The 17511-nt window shown below is 53.7% G+C and overlaps 1 protein-coding gene across 4 annotated transcripts in view; it reads right to left on the bottom strand.

Annotated features, from left to right (window-relative positions):
• NPHP4 (nephrocystin 4) overlaps positions 1 to 17511 on the bottom strand; it is a 163049-nt gene that overhangs the window by 122678 nt on the left and 22860 nt on the right. For all 4 annotated transcript variants that reach the window (XR_008616963.1, XR_003679210.2, XM_024125612.3 and 1 more), the window contains exons 4-6: positions 11918 to 12090; positions 10832 to 10896; positions 8128 to 8283 (exon numbers count right to left, since the gene is read on the bottom strand). Coding sequence is in view for 2 of the 4 variants with exons in the window: in XM_024125612.3 (XP_023981380.1) it covers positions 8128 to 8283; positions 10832 to 10896; positions 11918 to 12090 (394 nt within the window). In the remaining 2 variants the exon portion in view is untranslated. The remainder of the gene's footprint in view (positions 1 to 8127; positions 8284 to 10831; positions 10897 to 11917; positions 12091 to 17511) is intronic.

The following is a 17511-nucleotide window of genomic DNA, read 5'->3' as shown; positions in this document are numbered from 1 at the left end:
AACCCTCAGAACTGGAGAAAATGTTTGCAAACGAAGCAACTGACAAAGGATTAATCTCCAAAATATACAAGCAGCTCATGCAGCTCAATATCAAAAGAACAAACAACCCAATCCAAAAATGGGCAGAACACCCAAATAGACATTTCTCCAAAGAAGATATGCAGATTGTCAACAAACACATGAAAGAATGCTCAACATCATTCATCATTAGAGAAATGCAAATCAAAACTACAACGAGGTATCACCTCACACCCATCAGAATGGCCATCATCAAAAAATCGACAAACAGTAAATGCTGGAGAGGGTGTGGAGAAAAGGGAACCCTCTTGCACTGGTGGTGGGAATGTAAATTGATACAGCCACTGTGGAGAACAGTATGGTGGTTCCTTAAAAAACTAAAAATAGAACTACCATACGACCCAGCAATCCCACTACTGGGCATACACCCTGAGAAAACCATAATGCAAAAAGAGTCATGTACCACAATTGTTCACTGCAGCACTATTACAATAGCCAGGATGTGGAAGCAACCTAAATGTCCACTGACAGATGAATGGATAAAGAAGATGTGGCACATATATACAATGGAATTACTCAGCCATAAAAAGAAACGAAATTGAGTTATTTGTAGTGAGGAAGATGGACCTAGAGTCTGTCATACAGAGGGAAGTAAGTCAGAAAGAGAAAAACAAATACTGTATGCTAACACATATATATGGAATCTAAAAAAAAAAAAAATGGTTCTGATGAACCTAGGGGCAGGACAGGAAAAAAGACACAGATGTAAAGAATGGACTTGAGGACACGGGGAGTGGGAAGGGTAAGCTGGGACGAAGTAAGAGAGTAACACTGACATATATACACTACCAAATGTAAAATAGCTAGCTAGTGGGAAGCAGCTGCATAGCACAGGGAGATCAGCTCCGTGCTTTGCGACTACCGAGAGGGGTGGGATAAGGAGGGTGGAAGGCAGAGGCAAGTGGGAGGGGATATGGGGACATACGTATGCATACAGCTGATTCACTTTGCTATACAGCGGAAACTAACACAACATTGTAAAGCAATTATACTCCAATAAAGATGTTAAAAAAACAAAAAAGACTCAATGCTGATGAAACTGTGGTGAAAGGAACACTCTACCTTGCTGAAAGGTTATAAATCAGTACAGCTAAGAGGCAATTTTCTCTAACTTTGTGTGTGTCAAGAGCCTTAAAAATGTCCATATCCACCTTCTGCCCCAGTAATGCCACTTTTGAATCTATTTAGCAATATATCAAAGATGGAAGCAAGATTTATTTGCAGGAATACTCATTAGAACGTTATGTATAACAGTCAAAAATAAGAAACCACCGGATGTTCAATAATAGAATTTAAATAATCTATGGCTCATTCAGATAAAATGAGAAGAAAATCATATTCTCAAAGATTATTTAATAATCAAAAAGTAATCATGATACTGTAGGTGAAAAAAACAACATATAAAACTGTATTATCAGTCCATTTGATGACAATTTTATTTAAAATATATGCATTTACATGTATACAGGTATATCATTTTTTTGGAGTAGTTGCTCTGTTCTTGTGTTTCTTTTTTTTATTGAAGTATGATTGATATATAATGTTTCGGGTGTACAGCAAAGTGACTCAGATATATATAGATATATATATATTCTTTTCCATTATCGATAATTACAAGATATTGAATATAGTTCCCTGTGCTTGCTATACAGTAGGTCCTTGTTGTTTCTTTTATATATAGTAGTGTGTGTATGTCAACCCCAAATTCCCAATGTATCCCTCCCCGCCTTTGCCCTTTGGTAACCATAAGTTTGTTTTCGAAGTCTCTGAGTCTATCTGTTTTGCAAATAAGTTCCCTTGTATATTTTTTCAGATTCCACAGATAAATGATATCATATGATATTTGTCTTTCTGACTTACTTCACTTAGTATGATCATCTCCAGGTCCATTCATATTGCTGCAAATGGCATTATTTCATCCTTGTTAACGGCTGAGTAATATTCCATTGTCTATATGTGCCACATCTTCTTTATCCACTCCCCTGTCAGTGAACATTTAGGGTGCTTCCATGTCTTAGCTATTGTAAATAGTGCTGCTATGAACATCGGGGTGCATGTATCTTTTCGAAACAGAGTTTCCATCTTTTCTGGATATATGCCCAGTAGTAGGATTGCAGGATCATACAGTAACTCCATTCTTAGTTTTTTAAGGAACCTCCATACTGTCCTCCACAGTGGCTGTATCCGTTTACATTCCCACCAACAGTGTAGGAGGGTTCCCTTTTCTCCACACCCTCTCCAGCATTTATTATTTATAGACTTTTTGATGGTGGCCTATGCATGTATATCTGTAGGCAGTAATCACAGATTATTTTATTTCCCTCTTCGTGGCTCTCTGTACCTTCCCTATCACAAATACGCGCTAGGTTTGACTGATACTTCTGAGAAAGTTTGTGTATTCCTTTCATCATTTTTTAACTGTTTAAAGCAGGTCAGTTGATGAATCAGACCCAATTAAAAGTGCAGGTATCATTATTCACAGTAGCCAAAAAGTGGAAACAACCCAGTATCCATCCACAGATGGACCGACATACAAAACGTGGTCCATCCACGCAACAGAACATCATTCAGCCTTAAAAAAGGAAGGAAATTCTGGCATATGTTACAACATGGATGAACGTTGTAGACATTATGCTGCGTGAGATAAGCCAGTCACAAAAAGACAAGTTCTGGATAATTCCATTTATATGAGGTACTTAAATTAGTCAAATTCCAAGATGGAAAGGAGAATGGAGGCTGCCAGGGGCTGGGGGGCGGGGGATGGGGAGTTAGTGCTTCACGGGTGCGGAGTCTTGCTCTGCAGGAGGAAAACGTTCTGGAGATGGAGGGTTGCTCAAGGATGTGAATGTTCTTAACGCTACTGAACTGCACGTTGAAAAACAGTTAAAAGAGTACATTTTATGACACGTCTATTTTACCACGATTTTTTTTAAGTGCAGAAATATATACACTTCAACCTTTCATGAAATGGTCAAGCGAGTGTCCGAAGCACATCCTGAACTGGGAGCCTCTGTCTGCGGCGGCGGCGCGGGGGGGGGGGGGGGTGGGGGGTGGGGAGGGGAGGGCAGGGCGAAGGGTCCACCTCCTGCAGCAAGGCGCAGGAACCCGGGGCCTCCACTGACAGGAAGCGGTACAGATTGTCCGTGCAGGATTTCAGGAGCGATGCTGGCGGGACCCAGAGCAGGAGGTGAGTGCGCAGGGACGGGGCAGAGGGCAGTCGGAGGGGCACCTGAAGGACGCTTGTCACCCCCTTAGCTTTGCAGACGCCATATTATTGGCATTCTGCAAGTCAATTCATGTGTCTGCAGTCCTCCTCCAGTGATTTCAGCATTTTTAACACAAGACCGCTGCCTTTTTCCGCGACCCTGAGCTGCATGACCCGGCTCGCTGCTTTAAAGCACCGACAGGCTCGCTTGCTGGTTACCAAACAATCCCCCTCCTCTTGATCGCAATTAAACTCTTGGCCAAAACAGGCGCTCAGACTCAAGTGGTCCAGGGCTCCGTGGGCAGTCACGGGGGTGCGGTGGGGGGGGGTCCAAGTAAGGCGGCCACGCCCCTCCCCCAGAGGGAGGTGGCCACGGCCCCTGAGCTCCCTGTACTCCTTCCTGGTGAGACCCCTTACCTCCCCCCACCCCACACTCAGGACCCACACACACACTCTCGGCCTCGACGCTGCCGGGACCATCTCACCCTGCCCCGCACCTGGGCTCCCATCACTCAGCCCACGTGGCCGGGCCGCCCCGGACACCCCATTCTCTCATCTCTGGGGCAGAGAGCAGCCTGGGGGCGCCCACTGAACACACAGGGAAGGACACACGGGCTGCACCCGGCACCCTCTCCCCAACAGTCCCGTGCTGAGCAGCAGTCACCCGACGCCAAAGGGACACCCCGACATGTTACCTGCTCACCTTCCCCCCACGTCAAGTCCTGCTTCCAGAGAAGCGTGAGTGGGAAATGAGTGCCCCCCCCCCCGGGGGCTGCTCCCGCAGGGGGTCTGCGTGGCCCCCAAGCCAGAGGTCACTCCATGGGCCCTGCTTCCAGAGAAGCGTGAGTGGGAAATGAGTGCCCCCCCCGGGGGGCTGCTCCCGCAGGGGGTCTGCGTGGCCCCCAAGCCAGAGGTCACTCCATGGGCAACAAGCACTGGAACAGAGAGAACAGCCGCCAGCCAGACCCCCGTCTGCAGGCGGCCGTAGGAACAGGAGGAAAACCCAGAACCGACGCCTTTCCCAGCGCAAGGCGCCCAGTTCCAAGCCTGGCTTGGCCGGGGACCCGCTCTGCGAGCTTCCAGACGCCACGACTGAAGAAAGAACAGCCCTGAAGGGCCCTCCCACAGGAGACAGATCCGACCTCCCAGATGTCCTGAGGCAGCCACAGGGCGGCCACGTCGGAGGAGCCTTCTGGCTCAACTCAAGGCAGAACCTGCCTGACCGAAGAACAGCAGCCCACGCTCGCTGGACCCTCCCTGTGTCCCTCTCTGGGCAGGTCCTCATAACGTCCCCATTTTACAGAGGAGACCGGCCACAGCGGAGGCTTGCAGCCATCACACGGGGCCGGGAGCAGAGCCGGCACACCACCGCCGGCCTCAGGGCTCCTCCCCAACGTTCCAGCAGCGCCCACAAAGCACAGCTTTGCCATCTGACATTGTCATTCGGTCATTCAACCGACCAGCGTCAGCAGCCAGGGCAGACGCAGGGGCCTCAGCAGAGCTGACCTCCCGGTGGTGGGGGGAGGTCACCCTGCTGACCCTCGTGCTCCGTAACTGGGTCAAGCTGTCACCGATCTGTTGCCAAGTCTCTGGACAGGGCTGCAACTCCCAGCGACAGCACTGCTCCCGTGGGAAGAGAAACCCTAGTGCACAACGAGCCATCTTCTTCTGAGATTCCCCTGAACGCACTGCAGAGAAAATGGGGACCGCTAGAACCCCTCCCTGACATCCTTCAGGGAAGCGCCTGGAAACACCCGAGACGCCCAAGGAGCTCCCCGCTAGGCCCTAACGACGTCCCCCCACCGGCGGACCCCAGCCTCCCAGGGACGTGGCTCTCCTGCCGAGGGTATTTCATTCGCCAGAATGCACCTCACGAGACAGAACACTGCAACAGAGGCAACAGAATGCAAGCGAAATTCAGGAACGATTCAGGCAGGAGTGGAAACGAGCTTGAGCCGGTCCACACCTACTCTGAAACACCTCCTACTGCCCATGAGGACCGTGGTTAGACGGTGAGGCTGGCCCTCGCTTACCGTCATCTGGGAGAGATGCCCTGATGCTCCACTGGGAATACAGGGCTGCACCCTGAGCCCCAGCACGGGGCCTGCCCCGCATAGGATCGACTCTGCAAATACAGGCTGCGTGTCAACAAGTGAGTGAGTGAATCAATGACTCAATTAGTATATAAAAGGCACACGCCGAGCTGTTAGCAGTGGTTTTCTCTGGGAGTGAGACTGGAAGGGAAACCTTTCAGTCCTACCGGATTCACTGAATGAAGATTAATTCTGTCCTTTGAACTGTCCTTGGCCTAAGAGGGCGCGAAGGACCGGCGTCGAAGCTGCAGGGGCACACCAGCCCCCGGCTCACAGCGGCGGCGGGAAGCCCTGTCCCCCTCACTCCCTCTCCGCAGGGGACCGCGGTCACTACCCGGGAATCTAGAAGCCACGCTCCCAGACTTGGGGAGGGCAGGCCGTCCGCACAGCCTGGGAAGCCCGGGGGGAGAGCCCCACCGCCACACAAGGTGCTCAGGCTTGGGGCGCGGGGCGCCCCCCGGGACCTTGATGTTGTGTGTTGAGATGCAGCACCGGCAGGTGGGGGCTGGGCGACCACCTCAGGTGGGTAAGCAGAGGGCCGGCCCGGGGACACACCAAGCTAGGGGAGGCCGCCACGGGGCAGACGGGCAAGTCAGTTCCGCGGACAGCGCTGCCGAGCTCGGCTTTAACGGACGACGGAGCCGGGGCTGGCGGGCCAGGCAGGGCGGGCTGGCCCCGGGACCGGCCCACGCGGCACAGAGCTGGCACGGCGATGCTCGACGCACAGGAGGGAGGGAGGCAGGATGGGATCCCGGGGGGCAGCGGCAGCGAGCCAGGCCAAGCAGGGGACAAGGGGTGATCGACAGCGGTGAGCCCCCTGCACTGACGCGGGGCCCGTCTGGGCACCTGAGCTTCTCCTTCGCCCGCCAGGAGGGACACAGAAGCAGGTCCGAGCTCCGCTTCCGTACTTTCATGTTTTATCTGCAGTTCTACTGACACCCACTGGGGATGGATGCACCTCAGGCCTCAAGAACATTCTGTTTAAATTCCCAGAATCCCAGGTCAGAAAGACCCACAGGAGCTGGGCTCCCTGCAGGCGCGCGCACAGGTGCCTAATACCCGCGCGGTCACAGCGGTGCTGACAGCGGCCCCCTGACCAGTGGGAGGGGGCTCAGAGCCGGATGCAGGTTCCACCCTCTCAACCCCAACAGCACGACCAGGAAGGAGGTTCTTCTCCCTCTACCCGCCTGTAACTCTTGGCTTCTCCTCCCTCCCTCTTGGGTGAACACGGGCGCATCACAGAGGGCAACACGGCTGCCTACGGGAGGCTTCAGGAGGGTTAGAGCTCGGTGGCCCACGGCAGATCCAAACCTGGGACCCCCTCCACCCCCCGCCCAGGACGTGCTCCAGTTCACGGCTAACTGGTCATTTCTCTCACGTATCATCGTCTCTCCCCGGAGACGCTGGAGAAACAGTGACCTCGTGATGGTGACGGCCACCGTGCGCCCGTCCCAGGAGTTCATGGACTCAGATAACAAGGCCTGCACCCCAGCCTGGACCGCAGCACCCGGGCCACGCGCAGGGACGTCGTCACTGAGACAGACACTCTCCCTCCTGGAGCGGAGCCGTCTCTTCGGGTCCTGAGCCAAACACTCAGCACCTCCCAGCTCTCCTCCCCAGCCACTCACACCCAAAGCCACATCCTGCCCCTCCTGGATGGGAGCTGCAGCCGGCCCACCGAGACCAGAGGTTCCGGCAGCCCCAGGTGGGGAGGCTGGTGCGGTCCCTCCTCCTGGATCCCCCCAGACGGCCAGGCAAAAAGCCCCCAAGAGTACTCAGAAGAAGCATGAGGCAGAGGAGGGGAGGCCCGGACCTCGGTCTGAGAGGAGAGCAGCCCTCACAGTGACTCGTGGCTGTGAAGGGCTGACCCACACCCACCAGGAGAATCAACTTCTAAAACACACCCGGACACAGCCCCGAGCCTGTCCCGTGAACTTCAGTTCCAAAGTAATCGAGCAGTTTCACTCACAAGTTCAAAGGTAGGACAGCCCAAGTGTCCACGCACAGGTAAATGGATAAACAAAACGTGGTCCATCCACACACTGGGGCACCATTCAGCCTTAAAAAGCAAGGAAATTCCGACACACAGAACAACAGGGGTGAACCTTGAGGACATCATACCCAGCAAAATAAGCCAGTCACAAAGGGACCAGTGCTGTAGGATTCCACTCCCAGGAGGCCCCTAGAGGAGTCAACTCATAGAGACAGAGAGCAGAAGTGGGGGGCCAGGGCTGGGGCGGGGATGGGGAGGCAGTGTCTAGCGGGACACAGTCGCAGTCTGGGACGATGAAAAGGCTCTGCAGGTGGACGGGGAGGGTGGTTACACAACAGTGTGAACGTCCCTAATGCCCCTGGACTGCACACTTGAAAACGGTTAAAATAGTAAATTTTCTGTTTTGTCTGTTTTACCGCAATTCAAAACTGATAGTAATTAAGCCACTGATATGGTGGCCCAGTAAGGGTGGGATCTAGCAACAGTGGTTTTTCTGGCCACAGTCATGCAGACATGGGCTAGCATTTCTCGAGGAGAGAAGGCAGAGATGACCTGAGGGACGTGAGGTGTGTTCAGGAAGGGACTGCGAACGAGACGACACTGCTGCCCTCCCCCTCCTCCTCCCCTGCCTCCTCCCCCTCCCCCCACCACCAGGCGGTTTGCTGGGGGGCCCAGCCAGCCCTCACCCCAATTCCTGCAAGGTCTGACCATGAACTAACAGAGACTCACCAAGTGGACAGAAACAGAGGAGCCCTTACCCGATTCTCCATGAGCTGGAAGGAGACCAGGTATCTGCTGCAGACCAGACACCAGAAGGTTCTCGGGAAGAAGGTGGAACACGGGCTCCAGGAGCGGGTGTGGCTTCAGCGTGTACTGCAGGCTGCAGTTCTCAATGAGGGTCATGTGCTTGTTCTCTGAGGGAGAAAACACCTCCTGTGACAGCCCGAACCAAGGCACCTTCGGTCAAACCGACCAATAAACCGAGCATCTCGCATCTCGGAAAAGAACTCAACCAACAGGAAAAGTATTCTTCTAGGGAGACAAGGGAATTGCTCTGTTTGCTCAGCCAAAGAGCAAAAAGGAATCAATCCTTAAATAACTCTCACTGGTAAAATTGCAATGAAAGAGACCCTTGGTTTTGATCCGACATAACAAAATCTCTCCGCTCACCTCTTCCCCAAGAGCAGTGAAGTCAGGCATCGCTTGCTCCCATAATCAGAGGGAGCCTAGAAGGGCCTCTGACCGGAGGCCTGCATCCCTCAGTCTCAGCCTTGCATCCGTCAAGACCCACAAAGCAGCAGGACTAGGCCCTGGGTGGCCAGTGGCCTCCAAGACAGAGTCCTGTCCTCCAGGAGGGACCATTCTTCTGGGGTGACTAAGACACAAGCATGCCGACATCCATAACACACAGGAGAACCCCAAGGAAGGTTCAGATAATGTGCTAGGGGAAGTGGGAAGGGGGAAAGCATCCTGGAGAAAGGAACCACTGGGACGAGCTCAGACACAGAGCACTCGGGAAAGTGGAGGGAAGGGCGTCAACAGACACTGGGTTGGGAGGGACCACAGACATGCCCTCAACACATTCCCATCAAATGGTCCATCTTGCTTGGGCTTGATTTCCTCCACTGATAGGGGACTCACCACCTCCTGAGGCGTGCTTTGTGATTTCATAAGAAAAGAACTAAATATTCCTTAGAAAAACAAAACTATATTATCGAAAACCGGATTTTTAATATCTAACCACGCCAAACATGGGATGTGCTTACTTTAAAATGTTAAGTACCCTGAAAGGCACTCTGCTACATGGCTGGCTGGTGAGCACGCTGGTACAACCTCTATGGAGGGCAAACGGGAAATAACGCAACACTGTGAATGCACAGGCCCTCAGACCAGCAATCCCACTTCTGGGAGTTTACCCTACAGATTCAAGTGCACACTTGCAAAAGGGCAGATGTCCACTGCAGCAAAGCCTTCAACCCTCTGTTCTTACAGAACTGCCCCAAGGGTCCATTTGTGGTGGGTGGGTTCAATCACAAACAGCAATTCAACGGAATAGCACACAGCTGTAAAAACAATGAGCACGCTTTCTAGGTACTGGTATGAAACATCCTCCAAGATAAATCATTCAGGGAAAACAGAAAGGTCTGGGACAAGTAAACGGGGGCCAAAACAGAACAGGGAAACGCACGTTTGCTTGTGTGTCACCAGAGGACCTAGAAGGACCCACAAGATCCCAGAGAGGGAGGTCACCTGTGGTGCAGGTGAAGGGCCGGGCAGAGGCGGAAGGAGACCTCACCTGAACCTCTTCGCACACTTCAACACTTTGAATTCTGGGTCAGGTGACTGCATTACCCATCCAAGAAAAACAGTCCCACACTTTTAGAAACGCCCCTGAGAAGATGAGCTGACGGCCTGTGGCGGTCCCTCCCCAGGCTCCCCTCACACGGCCGCAGCTCCCACACCCACCCTCCTCCAGCGCCCAGATCCGTGGGCCTGGAACAAACCTGGGGGGGCCGTGTCTGCTGTTCGAAAGGTGCTGAGTCTAAGGATACTTCAGGAGAGAAAACGCTGGCAGGTTAATGATTAAATTCAATTGGGAAATAACCTAAAAGCCAGTCTTTATCAACAAAACCAAGTTTCTGACCGACTGTTCCTCTATCGTGAGATTTTCACCAAATTCAGAGGGAGTGGATGGGTCGGGGTAGGCTTGGGTTTTTCACACAGGCTGGGTGCCCACCGTGGAATCTGGGCAACATCGCCAAGAGACACAAAGTCATCCCCCACTGCCAAACAGACCCACCTCCACTGCTTGGCCCCCATCCACACTCCCTGAGGGCCAGCAGAGCCCACACGGGCCCCTGAAACAGCCTGTTGGGCCATCCCCCCGCTTCACCGCACGCCCTTCCGTCCACCCTCCGCGTGGCCGGCAGCCAGGGGGACGCAGGTCCCTCCCACGGGTACCCCGACTGCTCGGGGGGAGAAGCCACAGAGGCAGGGCAGGAAGCCCACTCCGCCCTAAGGCCGGCCGCTCCATGCGGGGCCCATGCATGGCAGGTGCTTCTGCAGGACGCCACTCTCGTTAGGCACCGCTGGACACCTTGCTGTGTTGGAGATGACCCATGGACTTCGTGGTCAAAGGCTTCCTGGGACAGCCGGTGGGCAGAGAGGGACAGCAACTACTTCACGTGGGGGCAAAGCTGCTACCCCAGGGGCAAGGAGGCCAACGGCCTGCCCGCCAGGTGGCCCCCATGGGGCCGTCTTCACACAGCTACACCATCCTTACAGGCTCGTGTGTCTCAGATCTTCAAATCATGTCAGAGCTCCAAGCCCAATGTTACATGTTCCCCAAATCTATTCACAACTCAGCTAAGCTGATGAGGTTCTAACACTCGGGGAAGTCATACGACGAACAGGTGCTGCTGAGGGCGGGAGAAGCAGGCCTGGCCAGGCCTCGTCTCTTACGTTCTACGGGGTCCTGGAGAAGCGGGTGCAGGAGGGCTCGGGGGCTGCCGTGATACAGTCTCAACCTGCAAAACAAGACCCGTGAGAAGGGAAGGCCCTGGGGACCCCAGCACCACTCCTCCAGGAGCTTTCTCGACCCTCCGTGGGAAACAGACGGCTGAGGACAGCATCAGATCCGCGAGCCCTCAGCCCTCGTGGCCAAGCAGGTCCAGCACACACAGAGCGCGGCCCGAGTGCAGCCTGAGAACCTCAGCGCCAGAAAACAATGCCTGGGGAGTCGGTCATGCTTGGAAATGTCCCAAGAAAACAACGCTTGAGGGGTTTCCACGACTGTGTGTCTGGGGTGGTGGTTCTCAACCCGGGATGACTTTGCCCCCGTCGGGATGTCTGGTAAAGTCTGGAGATACTTTTGGCTGTCACAGCTGGGCGGGGAGGGGGCTGCCTGGCATGTAGTGGGCAGAGGCCAGGGGTGCTACGAGACCTCGTACACTGCACGGGACAGCCCAAAGCGTCCAAGGAGCCAGGGTTGACAAGCCCCGATCTACAGTGACAACGCAAACCCCACCGCGGCTGAAATGACCACACACCACCTCATCCATCCGGGCACGTCCAGCTCCTAATGTCGCAGAGCCTGGCACATAGCGGACCCCCGGCCAGTGTCGGCTGAGTGAACCCCTACTGCTCCCTGGGCGCCTGTCTGGGAAGAACCTACTGTTTACACTCTGGACCCTCAGGAGATGGGCGCTGCACGGAAGATGAATTCAAAGAGTTTAAACAACTGGCCTAAGACCCCACGGGAGTAAGTGATGGAGCGGGACTCAGCCCTTGCCCCCCTTACATCAGACCCACCCCCGAGGCCAAAGCCTGTCCTGCTCCCGCCTGGAGAACGATGGCTTGCCTTACTCAGAAACAGCAAACCCAGTTACAGCCCGAAGCAAAAATACCCGCCCGCCACGAGACTGTGATGAACACACAACAGCATAAGCTGACAAATTCAAGGCTTTCTAGTCTGGACAAATGATGAGCCGTGAAATCACCACAGAAAGACGCTGGAGGCCCCCGCGACGGGGAAAACGAGGCCGATACCGTTTGTCCTGGGGCGCAGAGCTAGGAGATTCCGGGTTGTTGCCGAAGATCCGGAGGATTCCAAACCCGCAGGACAAAGTCTGAAGGGTCCCGTCCCGTCTCCTGCCTTCAGTGACCACTTCCAGCACGGCCACGATGTCAGGGTGGTTCAAGGACGTGTGAAAATAGAAGGGCTGCAAAAGAGAAGCCAGGGACGGACTGAACGTTCTCGACCTGCAGAGAAGAAACACGGAGGAACGCGGGTGCGCTCCCTTCTCGCCCCTCTACCGTCGTCACATCAACGCCACAAACACGCCGCGTGGGGGGCAGCGTCCCTCCCAGGCGCCAGAGAAGAGAAGGGGCCCGTGAGCGACCCCCTCACAGCCCCTCCTTCCAGGGTGCCCAGCAACTGGGACATCAAACTATTTGCTTCTCCTCTGGGACCTTTCCAGCCACAGAAAACGCCAACAGACCCAGGGCCTCTGGAGAAGAAGGGGGCTGGGGCAGCCTCGCACCCCACGCCCATCAGCCGGGAGGACCACAAGCCCAAAGACGTAAGTAGCCCACCGCACCCACGCGCCCGCTGAGCCGTTTCATCCAACACCGCTGTCAAACTTCAATCTCAGCTTGCCAGGACTGACTCTAATCCCTGTGTCGTGCGGAAATACCATGAGGCTGCACCTGAATGAATTTTGTTTAAACTAAGCGGGATCCTCAGTTCGGAGCCCAACTAACATCTTTTTATCATGAATATTGCTGTGGGATTTTTTTTTTTTTTTTTTTTTGCTGCGTTGGGTCTTCGTTGCTGCGCGCGGGCTTTCCTCTAGTTGCGGCGAGCGGGGGCTACTCTTCGTTGCGGTCTGCGGGCTTCTCACCGCGGTGGCTTCTCTTGTCACGGAGCACAGGCTCTAGGCGCAAGGGCTTCAGTAGTTGTGGCACGCGGGCTCAGCAGTTGTGGCTCGCGGGCTCTAGAGCGCAGGCTCAGTAGTTGTGGCGCACGGGCTTAGTTGCTCCGCGGCATGTGGGATCTTCCCGGACCAGGGGTCGAACCCGTGTCCCCTGCACTGGCAGGCGGATTCTTAACCACTGCGCCACCAGGGAAGTCCCACGGTGGGATTCTTTATTATAGGAGTTGTGGACCCAAGCCAAGTAGATGATACTCAAATTGCTCCTAAAAGGTTTCCCACTTGCAGCCTCTCCATCCTCTAAGGTACAGATGGCAGCCCTCACTCTCACCAGGGGGAGGGGGGACACGGGCGGGTCAAATCCAGCTCCCATCGCTGAGATGCACCCTCCCAAGTGGGAACGGAAGCACCTTCCCTCTGCTGCTGTCTTCCGATCTCCTGAAATCCAAAGCAGTTGCTCTCAGCTAACAAACGTCGTAGACACAGAAGACAGAAATGGAGGCACTAACTGGGTTTGCGAACCTACGGGCAACAAGCATCCCAGGAGCCCAGGTCAGCGCTGACCTGAGGCTCTGGACCCGAGTGGTCCCCGGAACCCAGCGTCCTTGTTGGGGCGAAGCCCAGGTGTAGAGTCACCAGCAGAACACAAAGGCCACCCTCCCCCCAAGGCAGGGCCGGGCCAGGCCGGGCCGTGGCAACGGAACTTAAACTTGGAACAATCCCCCATTAACGAGTCATTACCATGGTGTCACCGAGAAAACGTTTACTGTAATCACAGACTGTCAGCCCAGGATAACAGAGAGACACATTAAAACATCAGCCACGAGACATAAATCGTTATTCTATTATCTTTTATTGAAAAATGATGAAATAGTGACCACTTACAGCTGACAGGTGGTTGGACCAAGAGAGAATTATGTTTCCGCTTCCAAGACTCAAGAACTGTTTTAAAAAAAGGGCCTGCTGTAACGTCAAGTTTGTCATTATCTCACCTCTCGTATGTACACCTGTGCATATCAGTTTTAGCAACACTACCCACTTTTCCTCTTGGCAGTGAAACAAACATTGTCAGCTCTGACGCAAAGCAGCAATAAGCCTCCAGCTTAGAGGTCACCTTGAACTCCTTTGCCTGGAGGAGGTGGACCACCTGCTTCTGGGACATCCCACATGTGGATTCATGGCTGTTGCCTCTCCCTTTCCTTTACCGCTGAAAACGATTATTCTGAGACCGAACCGACCACGGAGCCCCCCGGTCTGTCTCCAGAGACTCCACTTTCACCAGGAGGGTCGGCCTGGGAAGCTCCGTGAATCACAGGGCGACACGAGGTCTGAGGGTCTCACCCCATCATTACTGCTGGTTAAGGACGGATGCTTTTCCAAACATCATTTATTGCCCCTCTAGTGTGGACACGGCGCATGCTAAAGCATTTCTAAGGAACCTGGAAAACGCGATCCAGCCCTCAAGAAGTTCAAAGTTCAAAGGTAAAGGCTAGATTAGGCAGGTAGAAAATGCACACCCTGCCCAGGGCTGACCAGCTCAGAGGGTCGGTGGAAGCAAAAGCCTCCTGGGATGAACCACACAACTCTGCAGCTTCAACCCGTGTGTGTGTGTGTGTGTGTGTGTGTGTGTGTGTGTGTGTGTGTGGGGGGCGGTCACCTGGAACCCAGGCACTCCCCCACCCCCAGCCCCGCGGGCTTGGCCAGACATCTCAACCGCAGTCAAGCAGCACTGCAAACGAGCCCTCCAGTGCCAGGACGCCTCAAGAAGGCCGTGCAGGATGCTCGCAGATGCATCGGCTGTCACTGCACGATTACAAGCTGGAGTCAAGCCCATCCGATTACCTGCCAGAGGAGCCGCGGGAGATGGTAGAGTGGGGCTCTGGCTCTCCCCCGCATCGCATCTCACTCACCCACCCTTGACAAGGTGCCTCCCTGACAGGAGAAACAGATTAATAAATCACAGAAATGCTCCTGTCTTAATGCCTTCATCTTCAGACACACGGACACCACTTTGCCTCGGGGCCCAGATTCCATTTTCACCCCCACGGTTGGGCCTCAGATGACGTGCCTTCATGGAGAGGTTGCAGCCTCGCGTCCCCGGCCACACCTCCGCTTGATCTGCCCTAAGTGACACGTGCTCTTCCGGCGCAGGCTGAGGTCAAGGCCACAGGAGAGAGGATCAGAAATTAAACTAGTGCCTCCCAAACCACTTTTTTTAAACAAACCTTTAATAGGATGTCTTCAGGAAGGTAAATATATCACAAATCCTTCCTGCAGCCAACATCTGCCAGCTCAACCTTCCACTTGAGGCTCAGAGCGGTTTCCTGCACACAAGCCACCACAGACTGAGTGCTCCAAGCACAGTGAACTCGCCAAGCAAAGTTGCCAAGCATCTGGGAAGATGCAAAATCTCTAATTCCAAAGTCAGAAGCTTCCGCTCATCCGGGGTGGGGTCCACCATTATCCACAGGAAGGGACACAGCCCTGGAGATAGCCCCCCGCCAAGAGAATTATCTGGCTCAAAGTGTCCGCGGAGCCAGGGTTGACAAGCCCCGATCTACAGTGACAACGCAGACCCCACCGCGGCTGAAATGACCACACACCACCTCATCCATCCGGGCACGTCCAGCTCCTAATGTCGCAGAGCCTGGCACATAGCGGACCCCCGGCCAGTGTCTGCTGAGTGAACACCTACTGCTCCCTGGGCGCCTGTCTGGGAAGAACCTACTGTTTACACTCAGGACGCTTAGGAGATGGGCGCTGCTGTCCCTCACGCACGGACGATGAATTCAGAGTCAAGAGTTTAAACAACTGGCCTAAGACCCCACGGGAGTAAGTGATGGAGCGGGACTCAGCCCTTGTCCCCCTTACATCAGACCCACCCCCGAGGCCAAAGCCTGTCCTGCTCCCGCCTGGAGAACGATGGCTTGCCTTACTCAGAAACAGCAAACCCAGTTACAGCCCGAAGCAAAAATACCCGCCCGCCACGAGACTGTGATGAACACACAACAGCATAAGCTGACAAATTCAAAGCTTTCTATCGTCCCCACGTGGTAGACAGTTAAATCACCAAACAGTACAACTAAATCCCAGTGCTGGAAACATCATGGAGAGATAGCCTTTGCCCTTCTATTCATTCACTCATTTCTGTCCCCTTCCTACCACCGTCCATTCCTGGCTTGGTGGCCCTGGGAGTGGTTTCTGTTGAGCTGGAGAGTAGAGGAGCCCTCCTCGGGTGATACGGCTGAGGCCAGGCTCTCTCCGTAGAGACGGTGCCTGGCAGCGACACTGGATTCCTGCTTTGCAGATGGTTTACCTCAGGAGCAGCTCTTGGAACACGTGAGAGGTGTAAAGAGAGGGTAAGGCACGTTCAAGAACCCGGAGATTAACCGAGGCACGGCAGAGCCTCCCAGAGTTTCGTTTGGACACGCTGACATTCCTTGACAGCCTCCACTTTTTTTTTTTTAATTTTATTAAAGTACAGTTGATTTACAATCAACTATATTGTGTTCATTTCTGCTGTACAGCAAAGTGATTCAGTTATACATATATACACATTCTTTTTTATACTCTTTTCCATTATGGTTCATCACAGGCTATTGAATAGAGTTCCCTGTGCTACACGTTAGGACCTTGCTGTTTATCCATTCTATATACAATAGTTTGCACCTACCACCCGCAAACTCCCAGTCCTTCCCTCCCCCACACCTGCCCCTTGGCAACCACAAGTCTGTTCTCTGTGTCTGTGAGTCTGTTTCTGGTTCGTAGGTAAGTTCACCTGTGTCATGTTTTAGATTCCACATATCAGTGATATCATATGGTATGTGTCTCTCTCTGTCTGACTGACTTCGCTCAGTATGGTCTCCTCCAGGTCCATCCACGTTGCTGCAAACGGCATTGTTTCATTCTTTTTTATGGACAGCCTCCGCTCTTAAAGGGAGTCACCTCACTCTCATTACTCTGACGAACAAGAACGTTCAGCAGCTGGTTGCTCTTGGCTGGCGATGGGGAGAGGAGGCACAGCCCAATTACCTGCGTCTCTCGGAGGCCAGGGACCCACCTGTGACTTCAGCAGCGCCTCGGGCTGAGACGGGCTCAGGAGGAACAATCTCCTGGTCCGGGTTCCGGCTGCCTGTGAAGAACCACTAGGATTCCTGCCAGTCACTCGCATACAATAAATAAAGGAGGAGAAACGAGCCTGTCACTGAAAAGGCTGAGCACGGTCAGTTAAGGAAAGAATCTAAGGGAGAATTATGTCCATCTCAGGAAGAAAGTGTAGGAACTGCACGGTACTTTAGCCTCCCGGATTATTTTTTAAAGATATCTTTTGAGAGGTTGAATGAATGATCAACCACCTCAGCGCAAGTGAAGGCCAATTCCTCTCCACCGAGGACGGTCTTGAAGGAGGGCACCTAATTCTGAGTCAGAGCTGAGAGGCCCGGAGCTGGTCCCCTGGGCTCCACCAGGCAGAGCCAAGAGGCTGGGACAGGAGGGGATCTGAGCGCAGCCCGAGGAATTCATCACTCACAGAAAGAAACACCCAGCTCGGCCTCAAGGAAGGACTTCTTTTCTCCCAAGTCTTTCCTCAGGACGTTGTTTGCAAAGGAATAAAATAACATCTCCTCTCAGGGCTGCATATTACAGTGACAACTCAGTCAAAACCCAGAGCCCACGCGGCTGATTCAGGAATCCACGTGTAGGCCGGACAGC

The sequence above is a fragment of the Physeter macrocephalus genome, chromosome 3, assembly GCF_002837175.3.
Source record: "Physeter macrocephalus isolate SW-GA chromosome 3, ASM283717v5, whole genome shotgun sequence".
NCBI lineage: Eukaryota > Metazoa > Chordata > Mammalia > Artiodactyla > Physeteridae > Physeter > Physeter macrocephalus.
Note: the sequence above shows the minus strand (reverse complement) of the source record. Positions and strands in the feature narration are given on the sequence as shown.